The sequence below is a fragment of the Pleuronectes platessa genome, chromosome 2 (assembly GCF_947347685.1).
Source record: "Pleuronectes platessa chromosome 2, fPlePla1.1, whole genome shotgun sequence".
NCBI lineage: Eukaryota > Metazoa > Chordata > Actinopteri > Pleuronectiformes > Pleuronectidae > Pleuronectes > Pleuronectes platessa.
The window spans coordinates 4881821-4901326 of record NC_070627.1 but is presented as its reverse complement, the minus strand read 5'-3'; the positions used below and the strand labels follow the sequence as shown (position 1 = coordinate 4901326).

General features: G+C 42.8%; 1 protein-coding gene across 4 annotated transcripts; it reads right to left on the bottom strand.

Moving 5' to 3' along the window:
* Positions 1-9018: 9018 nt before the first annotated feature.
* Positions 9019-18440, bottom strand: agtrap (angiotensin II receptor-associated protein). 4 transcript variants are annotated; one of them, XM_053443076.1, is made up of 5 exons: positions 18296-18440; positions 17003-17037; positions 16647-16755; positions 15534-15744; positions 9019-10933 (listed from the first exon to the last, which is right to left on the bottom strand). In XM_053443076.1, the coding sequence occupies exons 1-5, from the start codon at positions 18320-18322 to the stop codon at positions 10809-10811; spliced, it is 507 nt and encodes a 168-aa protein (XP_053299051.1). In that variant the 5' UTR covers positions 18323-18440; the 3' UTR covers positions 9019-10808. The 4 variants fall into 4 exon arrangements, with proteins under 4 accessions (XP_053299051.1, XP_053299072.1, XP_053299065.1 ...); XM_053443097.1 differs by having other exon boundaries at positions 16997-17037; positions 18296-18360; XM_053443090.1 differs by lacking the exon at positions 18296-18440 and adding an exon at positions 17982-18273.
* Positions 18441-19506: the final 1066 nt, after the last annotated feature.

Below are 19506 nucleotides of genomic sequence, written 5' to 3'. Positions count from 1 at the left end.
AATAAAATAGAATCTGTGTAAATTACCAACAAGAGGGAAGGAACGTAAAGATGTTTACGGCCCCACTGCAAAGGGGAAGGGTGATCTCCAAAGTAAATCAATTCTCTCTTCTCTTTTTTCTGTAATAGGGCTTTTTTATTAAGACAAAAAAATAAAAACATCTTGGAGAAACATACACAGGAGTGTTTCAAGGTGAACACACACACACACACACACACACACACACAGACACACACAGACACACACACATGCTACAGAGGCAGGGACGGCCCCTGTTCTCAGCGCAGGTAAGGATAATAACGAGGAGGCAGACTGATGGCTTCACAGAACACAAGGGGGGGGGGGGGGGGGGGGGGTGGTATTTGCATCACAGTGCCGGAGTTGAAGTGGGCTGGTTTCAGATCTGCTGCTTCACGGGAACATATCGGGGTCACGTTGGCCTCAAGGAACACTGGAGGAGTCCGAGCTGCGGATTCATTAAAAATACATTTGTGACAGCGGAGTAACGAATGGCTGTGCCTGTGCTTTGCTCCTGAACACCGTCCCCATGGTCATTCATCATCTGCACTCATCCAACCACCGGGTCCATGCTCACTGTTGATTATTCTCTCTCTCTCGCTCTCTCTCTCTCTCTCTCTCTCTGCCGGGCTCCCTCACCTGCTGCTGGAGGCAGAATTCAACTCCGAGGAAGAAAATAACTGGTATTTTATTTTTGGAGAAGACAGTCCTTGGCACATTTAGTTCATCAACTGATTTCTCCTCATTTGTTTTTTATGCCCGGGCCACACTCATACTCAAAGATATTTCGCAAAGTGAATTTGCTTTTCAAACATTCTGTGTTTCCGTGTTTCTGTGTTAAACTGAGCATTTGGGAAACGATATCACAGTTTACTCCGCACATGTTGGTTTGTGTAATGAGCAGAGACACCAGACACAACAGCAACAGCAACGATGGCGGCTCTATACCAGTTCCTCTATGTCTGGTTATCACTAATACTAGATCACAGCTAAATTAATTTGGAGTCATTTTGTCGTGTGTGCGTCTGGACGGAGACATATTTTAAAAACCAAGGTTTTGCTGATGGAGATTTCTTAAAAATCCTCAGGGGTTGATCTAGGGGTGGGACTATGGGGGGCACTGGCCCCAGCTTAAATCCAATTGGCCTTGAAGTGCCCCTGTAGATCATTAGACTTAAAAAAAAAAAACTAGTCACTTTGTAACAATAAACATGATATTTCATTCTCTAAGCTTTTTTGAAGTACACAATTACTGTAATACCTAAATATAATTGATACTTCATTTAGAAATATCCTATAGAGTAGTTGATGCTTAAGAGCGGACAAACCTTAACTCCATCCACTTCACATTACCACAGAGGATACACCAGAAGAAGAAGTCTGCCTCTGAGGAACCATTATTCAAATGTAAAGTCATCATCATCATGTAATTGAAGAAAAAAAACATTAAAGACAAAAGAGAAAGATAAAGATCAGATGAATGTTTAATGGTCTCCATGGAAAAACTGGGTCACCGAAGAAACGAATTAGACCAAATAGAACAGATTGAGATAAAACCACAAATGGTTAAATAATGAGAATGAAAACACATGGACGTCTTAATCGTGCTACACAAAACTGCGGCGATGAGCCTCGAGAACTGCAGCGCTGCAGTTTTACAGATTAATACATTTCTGTAGACTTTGATATAGATGGGAGCTTTAAAAGACGATTACAGAACAGGGGATTTTTTTATTTAATAAAAAATGATATTAGTTCTCTCTGGTTTGTTGCCAGTAGCAGGTGATGGTCGTTTGCCGAGAGCTTCTGCCATCGTTGTGTTGACAAGACGAGAGGTTGTGACTCGTCCACTGACTCACTATCAGAAAGTGACAGGACAGACTGTAACTTTAAATTCAGTCAGAGCACAGAGGACGATATGGTACGACCCCCGAAAGTGAAGCCAAGATATCTTGATCGCCCCCTGTTGGCGGGCTACAGTATAGGTCATAAACCCCACCTCCTTATCATTATATTTCCAAACATGGTTTCTGTGATTGCCTAAACTTATCTATAGGCCCTTTAATAAGTGGAGTAGATATGTGGAACTGAAGATCAGGGGAGAACCTCGATTTTCACGTTGAGGTTTGAGTGAAGGTCTCAAATCACTGCTTTCATTGGAGGATCCAGTGTTTTAGGAAATCAATGCTCACTGAGAAGTAGAATTCAGGATTTCTCAGCCTCTTCTTCTTTCATGATGGTTCTTTTGTCATGAATTTATAAGGACCCCCCCCCCAGGAGACAGTGTTAACAACTGCAGCCAATCAGTCCTTTGCCTAATGTCGAGGGGGTTTGTCCCCCCCCCCCCTTCTCTGTGGGCCGCCGTGCGATTGGAGGGGAAATGGAATCAATGCCGATGGCGTTATCACCGGTGGCAGATGGACGAGGCTACAGTGTGAAAAGGTCAGGGGGTTGAGAGAGCGCCCCCCGGGGGACTGGAGATGCTCCAGGCATCAAAATGTCATCCCGGAATCAATATCACCTGCGAACACTGGTTTTCATCTCTGAGGGTTTTTGATGTGTCTGCTCCTTTTCTCTCTGTTACTGATCCAGATGTTCAACAATCCTCCTTCACTTCCTTTTCCTCCACAAATATCTGCCCACCCGGAGGAGACGGATTATTTCTCCTGTGCATCTAAACTCAAACACAGACCTGTAGGTCACGGCATGTCAATATATTTCATCACTCAGTGCCCCCCCCCCGCTGTATGATTGACCCAGAAGTCACAGCCAGAGGTTTCAGTTTGATCCCAGCTGCTCTCAGGTTCATGTTTGTATTCCCCGCCCCCCCCCCCCCCCCCCCCCCCCCCCGCTCTGCCTGCATCGGGAAGTGCGAATGAAAACGTGCTAATTATCGTTTTCGTTGTGTTCATTTATTTAGAAATAATTGGGAGTCTGCACTCAGTGGGAAAGTCTGGTTTATATTGAGTTCATGTTTTCTGCAGATAGAAAACACAGCGGTGCACTGGAATACTGGAGCCAAATAAAAAATATTGTTAGTTAAAATAAAGTGAAGTAAAATGAGTTAGATAAAAATGCAGTCGAATAAAAGTAAAGTGAAAAGTACAGATTTATGTTATAAAATAACGATAAATTATGAAACTATTGAATTCAAAGGCCACTTTCGAGCAGCAGGAAAAGATGGAGATGTATAAACAACATTAACTTTGGCCACAGGAAACACAAGCAGCTTGTTATCGATGCTCCTCTTTAACACTCGTCTCAAGTCGCCACTGAGAAGAGTTTTGTTTTGTTTATCAACGTGATTCGAGTGAGTTCTTGTGACAAACAGATAAACAGCGCCCATCGCAGGAAGCAGCTGTGGAGAATGTGTCCCTGAAAATGGAAAAGTCTAAATCTTAGATTATGTTGCTGATGAACAAACATGTCGGCAAAAGTATTTCAGCATTTAGCGTTAAGCCAGACGCAGCTTGAGCCTGATGGTGACTCCACATGTGTTTTGTTTTGGGACAGTTTCTGTGGTGGTGCATTAATTCAGGTCTTTTCACTTGTTGCCTTCTCAAACCGTTATATACCATATATACTTATATATAGAAAAAGATAAATAACTTGTAACCTTGAAACTGGTGAGTTTCTCTCCTGGGAAAATAGAAAAATCCTGCGAAATAACTGAAATGAACAAAGCAACATAAGGAAAAAAAAAAGAAGCAATATCAAGGTATTGAATCAATAGTTCATATGAAACCCTATGAGTGTTATTGCCTGTGTTGAATCAACACTGTGCAGTATTGATTCTGATCAGTTTAAAGTTTGATAAAGAGGCCGAATGTTACTTATTTGATATTTAACTCAGACACCAGATCAGTTGTGCAGTGGATTTTCTTTAAAAAAAAATATGAATTAAGCACTAAAAGTAGTTTCTTCACCAAATATGTTTTTCTGGATTCAACATAAATCAGATTTCAGAAATATTAGTCTCATCTCGACGCTGTTAATAAGACGTCTGCAGCTCTGACGCCCGCAAACTCATTCTTTCATAACCCCCCCTCGCTAACGCAATAACAGAGCTGACAAATTGAGTTCCCTTCTTATTGCGTCCAACAACAATGGCGGCAGCGGGTGAGCGTGTCCTTGAACGGGAGGAATCACAGGTGTGAGCCCGAGGACGTGTCAGGACTCCGGAGAGCGAACCCGGCGGCTCCGTGTTAATCAGCAGCTCGTTGGTTTCTCCACCATCGACCTCCCCACCAGTTTGTTTTTCCATTCCACAGTCCCGGCCTCCCAGTGTGGTCAGAAGCTCTGAGCAAATTAATCATTAACACAGGTTGCCTGCTGCTTAAGACCCTCCCCCAGACCCTCAAAGAGAAATCCAGCTACAAAATACAGATTATTGGGATTATTTTATTTAATTGATTTTAGGTGTTACCCTGCTTTTGGGCAAATTTGGCCTCGTCGCCGATGTGATTTAACTTTATTAAAACCAATGATGTCAACTCAGAGCTGCAGGCAGAAAGCTGGACTGACACTCGGGCAGGTCACAGGAAACTAAGACAGGTAACGAGGTGACAGGCTGGAGAGTTGACCACAGCACAGAGGGAGTCCCAGTGAGACACGCAGGAGGACGGAGGGAACATCACAGGAGGTGAACTCTCAGGTAGAAATACAGCAAAGACAATAAGGAACAGATGTGTAGGTGGGCGGGGACGTCTCAGTGGCTGCTGGGAGAACGAGGACATCTGGAGCATTTACGGGAATAAACAAACTCAGTTAAAATCCAATTAGAAACCAGTTTAAGAGTCCAGGCCTTTCAAGGGCGCCATTTTTGGTTTACTCTCCAGATACCATGTGATGTACGTTTTGATCACATGTCTAATGTGCTGTGTGAATTACGATTCTCGAGGTCGAGCTAGAAGTTAGTTAGAATTGATAAATTTAGAAATGTACCAGTGTGGCTTTATATTTGGCTTCAAATTACATCCGGATGTTTGGAGCAAATTTAGAGCATTGTGTAAGTAAATCAAATTACAGACCAATTGAATGAAGCTTGATTTAACTGAAAGAATTCAGAGTCGGTGTGAGACACAAACTCTTGCCTCAACTTCTCTCATCTACGTCCTCATTATCAGAGGAAACTTTTGATCCTCACGTTGCCTCAGTCTCTCCACTAAAACTTACTGGAGTTGGACTCAGACCCTGAACATGCTTCATATTGTTCAATCAGTGGAATGTTAGCACACGTTCCTGCGTCTGGATGTGAACAGGATCGTTTCTGTCGCTGCTGCGCTGACACAGTTTCCATCCATGTCTTCTCCAGAGGCCCAGGAGGCTCCACCAGATATAAAGAGTTAACAAGGCTGCAGCCTCAAGGGCTCAGAGCTCCGCAGCCCACACACTCGAGGGACAATGGAGCATTCAGCCGGACCAGAGACGACAAAGAAAGTCATCAGGGACATAAACCTTGACTCAAAGTTCACATTCTCTGTTTACTACTGTTCTGAAATGTATTAAGGAACAGTGACCCTCACCTGCAGGGACATGCATGGGTGAAATATGAAAATCTGGTGTTTTATATTGCAGGTACAGGTATTATGATTCTACTTATGCTTGTTGTATATTTTCAGAAAGAGAAAAGGAGAAGAATACTTAATTTTCAAGAGGCTTGTTTCCTTTTGGGACGAGCACACAGATGACGGTGTGGTTTGTGCCGAGTGGGGCAGCGTGAGGTGAGTTTTGACAAGCTCTCGCTGAAAATGGTTTACAGCTCAGGGCTGGAGTGTCTGTGGGAAAGTGCACAGCGGAGTAAGAGAAGAAGAGGAGGAGGCCAGAGGACGAGAGGACGAGAGGACGAGAGGACGGGAGGAGCAGGAAGATGAATGTGTGTTCTGGCTGGATAAATAAAAGCAGGCAGACAGAGGGATGTTCGAGAGGAGCAGGGTGAGAGCAAACACAGAGAAGAAGACAAGAATTACACGAAGACACGGGAATAATTTAAATGATTCAAATATAGAAATCCACTTAACCTGCACATAACAGATATTGGTCTATTTTTTATTTCCAAAGAAATAAAGAAGAAAAAACAAGGTGCAAACAAAACATTTAAATTCAGTACCGACCTTGAAATGAAAAAGAATTAAAGCACAGAAGCAGCATTTTCATGAAAGAACCAGAACTTAGTGAAGGTTTGATCACAGCAGCAGGCGAAACTGTCTTTGTACCTTTGAAGCAGTTTTTTTATTTTATCTTGTTCAAACCCAGTCTTATTCAGAATGAGTGTCATGAAGCTGAAGCTGTGACAACGTCTGTTTTAATTGAGGATACTTTCACATTTTCATGAGGATCCAGAAGAAACAGCACGAGAAACAATAAGTATTTAACAGGGATCAAGTATTTGAACTACCGTACTTTCCGGACTATTAGCCGCACCTGAATATAAGCCGCAGAAGCTAAATTGCATGATTTGTACATATACAAGCCGCACCGGACTATAAGCCGCAGGTTTTTTATGTTTACCGTAATTACCATATGGTTCGTGCACAGAGGGGATTGTCGGGAAAGATGTAACTGTTTGGGGAAGCTCCCATTTATTAAAATTTCAACAAAAGTTGCATATATGCATAACGTTTTCAACCATTTAGTGCAATAGTAGCTACAGAACATATAAAGCTACAACAACAAATAAATTGCCTGTAACACGACAGTAAGTCTAAATTGCAGTAACACAACTGCTTAAAATATACGGTTATCAGCCTACCAGAAAAGTTATTACCATAATCCTCCTCTTCATCTTCATCAACAAACAAAGTGCCTGTTACACGACAGTAAACCTAAAATTGCAGTAGCACGGTTGCTTAAAATACGTCATTACCGTAACCCTCCTCTTCATATTTGGTGAAGTACATGGCTGTAACCAGAAAAGTCAAGTCATTAATCCTCATCTTCGTCTTCTTCCTCCGTACTAAAACCACAAAAGTCCTCATCTTCAGTGTCTGAAACAAACAGGTTCAGGGCTTCGTCAGCCACTCTCCCCTCTCTTTCGATGTCGCTCTCAAAACCAACGAACTCCTCTTCGTCACTGTCGGAATCGAACAGCCTCTGAAAAGCCTCAGGTGTGGCGGCGTCCTCCTCTCCATCACGCAGCAGTCCAGCCTTTCTGAACCCGTTGGTGATTGTGGATTTTTTCACACTCCTCCACGCCATCAGGATCCACTCGCAAACTTGTGCGAAAGTGGCTTTTCTCATGCGACCCGTTTTGGTAAACGATTTATCGCCGCTCGTCATCCACGCCTCCCACTGAACGCGTAGTGCCACTTTGAACGCACGATTAACACTGATGTCGAGTGGCTGCAAATGCTTTGTTGTGCCCCCAGGAATCACAGCCGGAACGGAGTTTGTGCTCTTGATGGCTGCTTTAACCGAATCTGTTATATGCGCCCTCATACTGTCCAAAACGAGCAAAGCTTTTTTTTGCCGAAAGTATCCTCCAGGGCGTTTAACATAGCACTCATTCAGCCACTCCTTCATTACGCTTTCCATCATCCACCCTTTCTTGTTGACTTTAAAAGAGATGCCGTTTGGGATCTTTTCTTTTGGCATTGTAGACCTCTTAAAAATCACCATTGGCGGAAGCTTCACTCCAGATGCTGTGCAGCCAAGAACACAAGTGAAATTTGTTCGCTCGTGTCCGGTGGTTCTCAACGTGACGGACGATTCACCTTTCTTGTTAACAGTCCTAGTGAGAGGCAGGTCAAATGTTAATGGCACTTCATCCATATTTATGATCTGGTCCGGTCCAATGGAATATTCCTCTATCTTTCTTTGTGGGAATTCGCCGAAGTTTGTTATTCTTTCCTGGTAGTCGGGAGGGAGTTGCTGGCACACAGTCGTCCGCGCCCTGATAGACAGTCCCTTTCGCTTCATAAATCTGAAACACCAGGATGGTCCACCTCTAAAATGTTCAATTTTCATTTCGGTGGCGACTGTTTTGGCCTTCAGTCGGATCTGCACGGTGGAAACACCTCGGCCGTCTGTTCTTTGTGTGTTCACCCAATCTTCGAGAACGTCTTCAAGTTCGGGCCATTTGCTTTTGTGACCTCTGAAAGCTTTTTTTGACTTTTTGCACTGAGACAATTCTTCCTGTTGGCGTCTCCAACGTCTCACCATTGACTCGTTGATTCCAAGGTTACGTGCAGCGGTTCTATTTCCTTCGTTTACTGCCAAATTGACTGCCTTTAACTTAAAAGCTGCATCATATGCATTTCTACGTTTGTTTTCCATAATGAGGGTGTCTCACAAACTGTCTTGCGCTCGCAATGTCCGTCTTTCTCGCTGTCGTTCTGTCTCGTACCACTGTCGCGTGTTGAAGCAAATGTGACGTCAACATGGTGGATGGTAAAATCCATGGATTTAGGTATCCCCCCAGTGGCCGTTAGCTGTAAAAATCCATAGACAAGCCGCACTGTTATATAAGCCGCAGGGTCGAAAAATGGGGAAAAAGTCGCGGCTTATAGTCCGAAAAGTACGGTAAATAATATAAAATAAAAGCTTAATTAAAGATCAGTCTGAGTAACTTTCTCCTGGTGTAAAGATGGGACTTTTTAATTGGGTTTAATTACAAATAAAATGACAAAGACAAGGTTTCTCAACTAAAGACTTTATGAAGATGGACGACATGACGGCTACACAAAAGTGAAGCCACAGTATCCCAGTTGCCCCCTGGTGGATGGCTGCAGTATAGCTCATAAATCCCGCCCCTTGTAACAGATGGGACATGGACCAAACAAAAAAGGTCACGTTAAATAAATCGTCTCCGTTTTCTTCGTTAAAAACCGGGTGAAACATCATGATTGACAGCTGAGTGTGAGTCGCCATTGGTCGGGCATGTCTATGGGCGGGACCTTGATACCCTCAACTCCCTCCCCCGATTGCTAGTGCGCAGCCCAAGATGGCAGAATTCGTACCTGGGTTATTCCAGCTTTAAAACTCAAAAACAACGAGCGGAGGTGGAGATGTGTTGTGCATCTTTATTTACAGTCTATGTTCTCAATCCACAGTCATACAAGAAGTAGAAATGAACATTAGTGTTGATTGTGTAACTTCAAAAAAATACAATTGCAACAAACTGAAGTTTAAAGTTCTGACCTTACGTCCGGTTCTCACAGCGCTGAGCAATGATTGCTTCACACATCCACAGTTACCACATCTCTGCTCTGTCACTTACACTAATTGGGATCTAAAAACAGGAACTTTGAGCTCGACACACTTTCAAAAGAGAACCGAGTGTTAAAAATACAAAAAATACAAATTGGGGAAATCGCTCAGGGAAGTCGGCAGCCACAGCTCTGACCTCAGTGTTTAACAGAGAGAGTACACACTGAAGAGTACACACTTCATGTTCTCTTCAGGGAATGACGTGCACAGAGCTGCTGGGGAAATATAAAGATTCAAAGTCACGTATCATTGGTGATGTTAAATCAATGTCTCATATCTGCTGCTTGTACATCACAGGAACATCTTCTGATAAGCAGTTTGTCAGGATCAGGACTGAGAGGTTATGTTTTCACCCCCTGTCGGTTGTTTCTTGATGGTCAATTTGATCGTCAGCAGGATTTACACAAAAACAACCACACAACTCAAAAAAGAGTCAAAAAAGATCCCAATAAGTGTAGATGTGGATCTGGATGAAGGGGACGGACGCAGGACTTTCAAAAATGTCACAATTTTACCGTCCGGCACATTTAGGCAATAGATTTCGATGAGTGTGTGCAATCTAATGCAGGGGAATTCTGTTATTTTTCAACCTAACTCTAAAGGTTCTTACAAAACTTACAAGCCAGACTCTTAGGAAAGACCTGATACATCAATTTGAGCCTTTTAGGGGACATTTCATGGACGGTCGCAGTTGCCCCATAGGATTACATTGTACTGCAGCTTCTGATGGAGACGTTCTACTGGACTGATTCTGAAGTTGTTGTTTTTGTGAAGCACCATTCATTCCCACATCGATAAACACAGGGCCCAGGTTGAAAATGAGCAGACCTTCCCTTTAAGGGGACTGTCTTCACATCCTCGAAAAAAGAGATTTACATTATATTAAGGACAATCTAGGGAATGATACATTTGAACTGGTTGAACATGTTGTTATATATAAACAGGGAAGATTCTTCCTCTATCATTTAAAAAACGTATATTTCACACAGTGCTGTTTTCATCAGGATTTTGTATAGATCAACACAAACAAACCAATCAGACTCCAGCTTTGGTCGTTTCTCAGGCTTGACAAACTCCGGTGTTAAAAAGTGTTACTGCGTCGTAAAGAAAACACAAACAGGAAAAGAACAATATCCTATAGCAGAGCACGAGTCTTTAAACATTTACAGAAACACAATTGACTCGTAATGTCTGTAAACGCCACATTTGTAAAAAAATAACAAGACACTTGGGAAAAGTAAACCAGTGAAACTCCTACAAAATAACAGTTCCACTAAAAATAGTAGCCACACAGCCCAGGACTGCTGGAGCCAGTATTTATTCAGCAGTGATGAATGAGCTCACCAGAAAAAAGAAAAACTTTCCCACCTTCCAACACACAAAGTTACGATGGGTTTAATTACGCCACTTTTCATTTTAAAACCCAGACCGGGCCGGTTTACCATAATAAAGGAATTCAATTTGTTTTTCAGCGCTGCAGCCGAGCGACTTGTACGGGAAACAAACGGACTGAATCGATTTGTGAGAGTTGCCCCTGAGCACTGCTGCATAGAGTGTCAGAGGAGAAACAGTGTGTGGTTCACTCAGTATGTGCGCACTGCTGGTTTGCTCTCCTCGGCCTGGTTGAAGGGGTTGGCCGGGGCGGAGGACTCTTCCTGCTGGTCGATGGACTGGTAGGCGTCTCTGGTCCGTGATACAGAGGGGAAACCTGCGGAGATAAACCAGAAGTCTTCAAACACACACACACACACACACACTCAATGTTTCCCTCATCTAATCTCATGTGATCAACGCTCTTGATTTGAAGAACGGTTTTGTAAAGATATTAAAGCTTCTACAAAAACTTCTTCTGATGTTTTATAATAGTGACAAAGTTATGCAGATTTCCTATCCTGAGCCTGTGGTCCCATCTGGATTAATGTGGATTACGCTGCTGGAACCAGTAAATCTCACTCCCGCTGATGAACGCTAAACGTCTCCTCCTCTCCTGTTCACACTGGAAACCAGCGCTCACACGGATTTCTGTGGAGGCCGTTTGGTGATTTAATCCATCTGTTACGTCTTACAGGACATCGTGTGACGCTCTGCCAACAGCTGAGACTCTGACATGGTCCCAATCCACCACGACCTCTGACTCACAAGTTACTTAACCTCAGTGGAGAGATTTGATAATCCTTTTATTTTATTAAAGGAGACATATGATGCTCTTTCAGTTTTTCTCCTCTTGTGTGATAGGTTTTTTGGGTCTTTTTAAAAAAATGTAAAAAAGCCAAAAACAAGTCCCGTGTTTTGTGCAATGTACGCTGAGCTGATACTCTGACACGCCCCCTAACAAAGCCAGGTAAACAATTCCTGCCAATGCCAGAAGCTGTTGACCAATCAGAGCAGACTCAGGAGGAGGGGGGGCGTGGCTAAAAGAGACGGGAGCTAAAGCAGGGTTTCAGACAGAGGCTGAAAAGAGGAGCTGCAGCGCTGTATGTAAGTGATTTCTGAACATTACAGCCTTTAAACATTTTCATGCAAACGCCCACATTAAAAAAGACGAACCTGAATACGAGCAGAATGTGTCTCCTTTCATGTGTCAACTTTATTGATAGTGTTACTATTTTAAAGTGCACATGAAACCATGTTGCCTTCATTGTCTATTATGAGTCAACAATATGTGGTCTTTAATTAGGCTGATTTGAGAATGTGCCCCATCATGCAGCGCTGCTTTAAATAAATGCAAACACAATCACTAATGAGGCGTCTGGAGAGTGAATCAAATGAATAAAACATTGATTTCAGAAACACATCAACATATAATGGAATAGACATGAATACAAACACATTGAGACACAGCTATGAAGACAGGTAGTGGAAGGTGGTGAAGACAGAGGAAGGTGGGAACAGACAAAGAGAAAGAAGAGAGTCTTTTTTCTTTTTGGTCCAGCAGCTTTGTGATCTTACTTCCTGTGTGGAAGGGGACGGAAGAGGATGATTGGAGGAGAGAAACGGTAAAAAGGGAACCGGGGAATCAATAGCGGCGGCCAATAAAGAAACTGTCAGCACTGTCCGTAGTGCAGCGGCTGTCCACTGAGGTCTCTAAGTCTGAGAGGTCGAAGGTCAGCAGCGGAGGAGAGGAGAGAGAGGAGAAAACAAAAAGGTCAAATCACAACAGGAAGAGCACAAGACAACAGGAGAGGAGACATGACAGTGCAGCGTGACAAACAGAGAGAGGGACTGGGAGGGTGACGGATCAGAACATGCAAGAAAACAAGATTACACACGGGAATCGAATGTGTGACCGCGAACCAGCTGTAAACATGTAACCCCCCCCCTCCATGGCGCTGAATGTGACCACTGAGACTGTGACGTGATTGGTTGGGCACGTGTGTCAGTGGGCGGCTCCCTTCCACTATGACTGTGCAGGCTCAAATGACATCACCAGCGCAAGATGGCCGCTCCGGTGTTTGGGATATTTTGGCTTCGTGTTTGTGAGAGGAAGTGGAGACCTGTCGTCCATCTTTATTTACAGTTTCTATTACAGCAGAGAAACACACTGTTGTATCCACTTCTTCAAATGTAGATCAAGATAATAGATCAAATCAATATTAAATGTGAGATCGCTGTGTTTTGCAGCCTTTATCATATCAAGCAATGATTTAACCAGCGTAAAAAGGGCTGTTAGTCAAATCTCAGGGAGCGCTGGAGCCTTGAATCCACATTTCACCTGATTACCTGTGTCCCCCAGTGAGCCCAGTGCCGGTTAAACTGGTTAACACCAGCGACGCAATCAGACAGCGATTAAAACACACATCGTGTGTCACTAACTTCACAGTCTGATGGATCAACCTGCTGAGTCTGTGTAAAACCACAGAGAACAGATTCAACAGCATTCAGATATCTGAATCCGGAGATGAAGGTTTTTCAGGTGCAGAGTTGAAGTTCTATGAAACTTCCAAATATCTAGTGTAATAGATTACATCATAGAAATCAGGGTCCCTGGGCTTTGGAGCGACCGACCTGAGGATCACAAATCCATTTTTATAGGCGTCTCTTCATGTCATGGCATGAAGAGATAATAATAATTTTCCTATCACATTTTATTTTATTTATTTATTCTTATTTATTTATTCTCATTGTCCTTCTACAGCTTTTATGTGATCGAGTTTTAATGTGAAACCAGTTGTTTCGACTTCCTCAACGTTATTATCTATATATAGAGAGATATTCACATTTTCTTTGGTTTATCAGAGAATAACTCTTGGATCCTAATGAACATCAGAAGCATGTTTAAGAGATTGATATTCACGAGTGTGTGCAGATCACAATTAAATCTGGATTGAGTGAGTTTTAATGTGTTTTCATGATTTTCTTCTTGTTCTGATTGAAAACAAGCGATGAAGAAAACAAGCTCACTGGCCCCTGCATGGCACCGCTCTGAATCTACCATCAATACAATGAATGACTATAAACACACACTGTTAATCCATGTAGCTGAATCCACGAGTATGAGGATTTCAGAGTCAGGCTGGAGCTGCAGCTCTGTGGGAGTTCTGATAGAAAAACTCTCATTGGTCCACAAATCGATGGCCACACACGGTTAATCAAAGAACATCATCTTCAGAGTCTCCGGGCGTCTCGATGGAGGACGAGCTCCTCTCGTGTGTTTGCTCACCAGGAGAGAGACCGGCCCAGTGGTCAATAGAAACCTCTCCATGTCTCTGTTTCTCCTCACATCTGTGCCGAGCTACTTTTTTCCCATCATGCTTTTCAGATCAGTGTTTTTCGGGCCTCCGTTGGTTTAATGTGCTCCTTCATGCAGCGTGACCAGGACGACACAGATATTATAAACAGCTCACGCAGAATTGATTTCCTCACCCGGCCCGGACATTTAAAGTCTTGTGACTGGAACTAATGAGTTTGACTGAGGGATCATCTGCTGGTGAGTCTCTCCCAGTCGGCTGCTGCACTTGGCAGGAGCGCGTTCACGACAAACAGCATAACACAACACAGCGAGGACCTCACAGCGCCCCCTGGACTCCAGCGTCTCATCGCACCTCAAAGTCGCACTCGGGCTGTGGACGTTTTTTTGAGGGACGTGGAAAAAACCTCACATCTCAGATAATTTACCGGAATCGGAACTTGGATGAAACCTTGTCTCGTTATGTAATGTGTCGTTTCCTTTTCAAAATAAAAGGAGATCATGCTCCAGCTTCCTGTTGACATATGTGGAGGTCACACTAGAAAGTCTTGAAGCAGATTTGAGAAACATTGGAGACCAGGGACATAACAACAGGTGAAACCGATATTCATCTTTTTATCGTGAGAACTTGGGAACTTTCACAAACTGTTGTGATCAAACTTCACTTCAGAAAAATAGAGCGACACTTGCGATCATGTGACCTGCCTCACTCTCGACAACCGTCTATCACACACCTCCTCCCAGTATGGTGGACTCTTTAACCTGCACATATTTCCCATATATCCCATTGCCTGTAAATGCCTCTGCTGCCCCGCCTCAATGTCGATTCAGCTCCTCCAGCCTCCACCTGTCGGCTCTCACACAGGAGGTCAAAGATATTTGCTCATCACTTGAGCAAATATCATCCAGACGTCTAGACGCCAAACTCCCAGTTCGTTCTGCTGCTGCTATAAACCTTCCAAACGTGAGATGTCTGAACGAAACCACAAAAATGGAGGTGGACTGCCGAGGCTGTCAGCTAGCGGCACGGTGTTTGGTAACAATTTGCAGTGAAAGTGTTTTACAGATTTTCTTATTTGGCCCAGGAGACCAAAATGTTTCTGCTCCAAACACAGATACACAACATCTGGTGGGTGACGCTTCCTGGTCAGCTCGCTCTCATTGGCTAAAGCAGGTTAATGCTCACTCGTCCAATCACTGTTCCTTTCATAATACTTTCATAATACTTTCATAATACTTTTGCAATACTTGAATCATGTTTGGAATCTGAGAGACTCCGATTCAAAATCTGGATCAGAATCAGGTTTTATTGCCGAGCAGGTTTTCCGCATACAAAGAATTTGCTATAGTGAATTAGTATAAATATAGAAACATATAAAAATGAAATAAATACTATTAAATATAAATACTATCCTATAAATACTATAAATAATGAAATAAATACTATAAAAATTAAGTAAATTAGGATTATGTCACACAACAGGATCTCTGGATCCGCCTCAAATCTGACTTTATCCTCTGGTGTGCAGCAGCCTCAGTGACACATCACAACCTTCTTCAAAAGCCACAAACTTCCAACACTGCACTCTGACTGTGTGTCCGAGCGGCTGATGTCACTCACCGAAGTTGACGTTGTAGTCTCCTCCTCGCTCGCGGTACATTTGGTAAACGAAGAAGCAGGTCACGGGTTTGAGCAGCAGGTTGAGAATGGCCATCCCTGCGCTGAAGTGGAACAAGTCCTTCGCCCGAAGCGGCAGCGACTCGTTCAGGTCGTAGTAAATCCCAAAGTGGATGATGTCGGTCAGTATCGTCAGACTCATCCCGACCAGGAACTACAGAGATAAGACACCAGAGACAGAGGCTTGAGACAGAACATGTGGAAAACACCACGGGGAGAAGTAACTTTGTTCTATACTCAAGAAAACTGCTTTCATAGAGGAAATTAGATAAAAGTCTAACTGCAAGTCACAATGCAAGAGAACATAATAAATCTCAATTTTGAAATCCCTCTATGGCCGTTATTATCTCACATCCTGGGAACAGTAATTATTCACCTAAAGGAACCAATCACTGCCTCGTGGTTTAGGGTCATCAACGACCAATCAAAATGCAGGAAATATATAACCAGTCTCTCTTTTGATCCTGAGCTCTGGTGCTTTAACAATGTTGAGAGAAAAAACAACAGGTCTCCATGAAGGTGACCTTTGACCTTTTGGATATAAAATCACTTCATTCATTTAAACTCTTGTGAATTCGATAGAAATTTGTGGAAAGTTTGTGCAAAATTTCCTCAATTGACGACAAGATAAATGGAAATCATTCTAGAAAAGGTCCCAAAGTGAAACCTGGAGTTAATTGAGTTAATTGAGTTAATTGAGATGTGTCTTCTTTAGTTTCTCTCATCTGGCACCAGTGGTCAGGTGTCACTGGGAAGTAGCTCTGAGGTCGGAGTTTGCATTTCTCATTTTCTGGCCTTTAAATAAAACCCCATCAAATGGAAATGAAAGTCTGAAACACTTTTGTAAAACCCGCCTCACTGAACTAAAGCAGAAACCACGACTGTTGAGCTGAGTTAAAGGGGTAGGGGGGGGGGGGGGCATCTTTCTCTGCGGGACGCTCGCAGGTTGCCCTAGATTCCTCAGACAAATAGGTTAGCACGGAGACGCAGTGCGGTGCCTATAGTTAGACTCCGGCTCCGGGTCACATGACGTTGCGACGGCAGGCCGACTCTCACCATGAGCACGGCGTCGATGGAGTCCCTCTGTGCGACGGCCCACACGCCCACCGCCAGCACGCTGAAGTTCCCCCAGGCGAAGGAGGTGGGCAGCCACGCCATGCAGCCCCTGCAGGACAGACAGGGTTCAGACCAGGTTCTCACACAGGGGCTAGTGCCAGACGTGGAGGTTACAGAGGGGTGTGTGTGAGTGTGTGTGTGTGTGTGTGTGTGTGTGTGTGTGAGTGTGTGTGTGTGTGTGTGCGTGTGTGTGTGAGTGTGTGTGTGTGTGTGTGTGTGTGTGCGTGTGTGTGTGCGTGTCAGACGAGGAGTGAAATTCCCCAGGTCTGTGAAAGAAGAAAAAAACTCACACTCACCATACTGTAAGCAGCCAGTGCACCAGCACTATGGCCTGAGACAGAGAACAGGAGACAGGAGTTAAATATACGATTGTTAAATATCTATTCAACACTTTATGAAGGAAATGAACTATAACCTTTAACTGATGATCAATCATGTTTACAGCTGAAAGAGTTTCGAAGTGGGAGGAACAATAAGAAACATTTTTGACTTTACTGTAACTTTTTTTTACTATCTTTATATTAGAAATACTAATGAATACTTTATACTTCATTAACTATTTTATGACTATTCATAGCCCAAATAATTAGTTGCTTAATCCAAAATATTAGTATAAAGGAAAAGTAATTTCTTGATAATAAAAATAAGATAATTAAATATATAATATGTAATGAAAAATACTATAGATAATCCTAGCAATGGACAAATTGTTATTTTGTTGTTTTGTTTAGTTAAAATATTAATACACGTAGACATAATCATTTATTTTAATTTCAAATTGGATTTTATTTATCATTATGAGGGTTAATTACAATTGTGCAGCCTTTGTTTAATCTATGTGAACTCACAAAGTTCAAGGTGAAGAAGCTGAAGAGTTAAAGTCAAACGGAATTGAACTGGATTCATGAAAATTGTTCTTTTCTCTTTTGATGTAAAGTAAAAGTTTCCAAGTTTTGAATGAGTTTTGTTCAAACTGCTTTTAAACTATGAGGCCTTTAGAAACAGCACAAGGACGTAATTCAATTTAAAGGCTCTGGCTGAAAAAAAGTTTCTCTAATAGAAGGTAAGTGGAGAAACCAGAAATAACTGATACGATTTTGTATATAAACACATCTATGATATCCACAGATTGTTTTATAGTTAAAGTGATGAACTGGTTTGTGGCCACATCCACCAGCAGATTCCCTTCAGATGAGTTTTCCAGTTTGATCTTAATGAAATCACAGATGTCTGCTGCACAATGAGTCGATTCATCAGCACGTCTGCATGTCTCACCTCCCACAGTGGAACTCACCACATGTCAGCTCCTCACCACTGAAAACCCAGCTCTGTAGACTTTTAACTACTTTTAAAAATATAATGTTTGATTATCTTCAGAGGCTAAATCCAGTAAATAACTTTATCAGCTCAACGAAAGCCGTCCCAGAGAAACACAGAGAGCCTGTGTTCAGCCTGTGTTCACTGGGCTGTGTGTCCCCTTGTTTTCCACACAGAGGAATTAGACATTGAGCAACAGACTTGACTTCATCACATAATTTGAACGTCAGCCTTTTAAAAACCAGTGACACGATGCAGAGCAGGAGTCTCACCTTGAGATTGATGGCAGGGATTTCCATGATGAGTTCAGAGCCGCGTCTCTGCTGCCACTTGTTGAGGAGGCTGCATGAAAGAGTTCAGATTTCCTCTTTACACAAACTTCCTCCTCCCCTCACATCAGCCTGCAAACACGAACCATGTGACTCCAACCTGACTGCCGCCCATGTGACTCAAACCCCCCCTCCCCCCCCCCTCTCTCTCTCTGTTCCTGCTGCTGTGGTCAGAGAGAGAGAAATAAACCACATGAGCATTGGCATCAGTCACAGCAGGTTTTATATTTAAAGTTTGTTTTAATGCCCGGCTCTCAGCTTCCCTCCAGTGGTTCAGTGAGAACGATCAGTGACTGAGGCAGGGAGCGTCTGCAAAGTAAACATCTAACTTTCATCTCTTTTTAACTGAAAGATTAAAGATATTAAAAAGAGCAATTGATTAAACGTTAAACAATATGAATGATTATTATGTTTTTCTATTTTAATTTCTCATCTGAACAAAGACAAACAGCAGCAGGTGGATGATTTTGTGACTTTGTGGTTTTTATAGAAGCATTTTGCTGCCAGGCCAGAAAGAGAAAAGCATATTTAGATGTTTCTAGCATTAATAATGTTATAAATATATATTTGTCACTTGGTAAACTGATGCTTTCATGTTATAACATGATGGTTTCATGTTGTTACGACATCATTCTGTAAAATATATATTATTATAACACAAAACTCATGTTTGACTGATGTAAAACCTGCTGATAACCCTGATGAATATGTCTCATTAACCAGATATAGCTTCACCTTTGGGAAACACATACATCTAAATAAGAATGTAATAAACTGGAATTTCCCTGAGAGAAAACTCCTCCGTGCAGGTGCATGTGGAGAATTGCTCTTTTTTCCTTTCCCCATATTTCTGGTGTATTTCTTATCGTTCATTCTCCGGCCGGTTGTAATTACATAAAGGTCACATGACCAGATCCAGCTGATGAAGACCATGACGTGCAGCTGAAAGCTCCACAGAGAGCCGGTGGAGCCTGTGTGGACTTTATTTGATCAGATTTGCAGAGTTGTCCCTTCACCTCTCGTTCTTCTAACAGAATCATGAAGAACTTCTCAGTCCCGGAGGTTTTACAGACACTTGCCCTCGTCATGTTGCTCTCTGCTCGAGGTCTCAGGCTGTGAGCACATCTCAGTCCTGAGCTCAGTGAGAGTCGCTC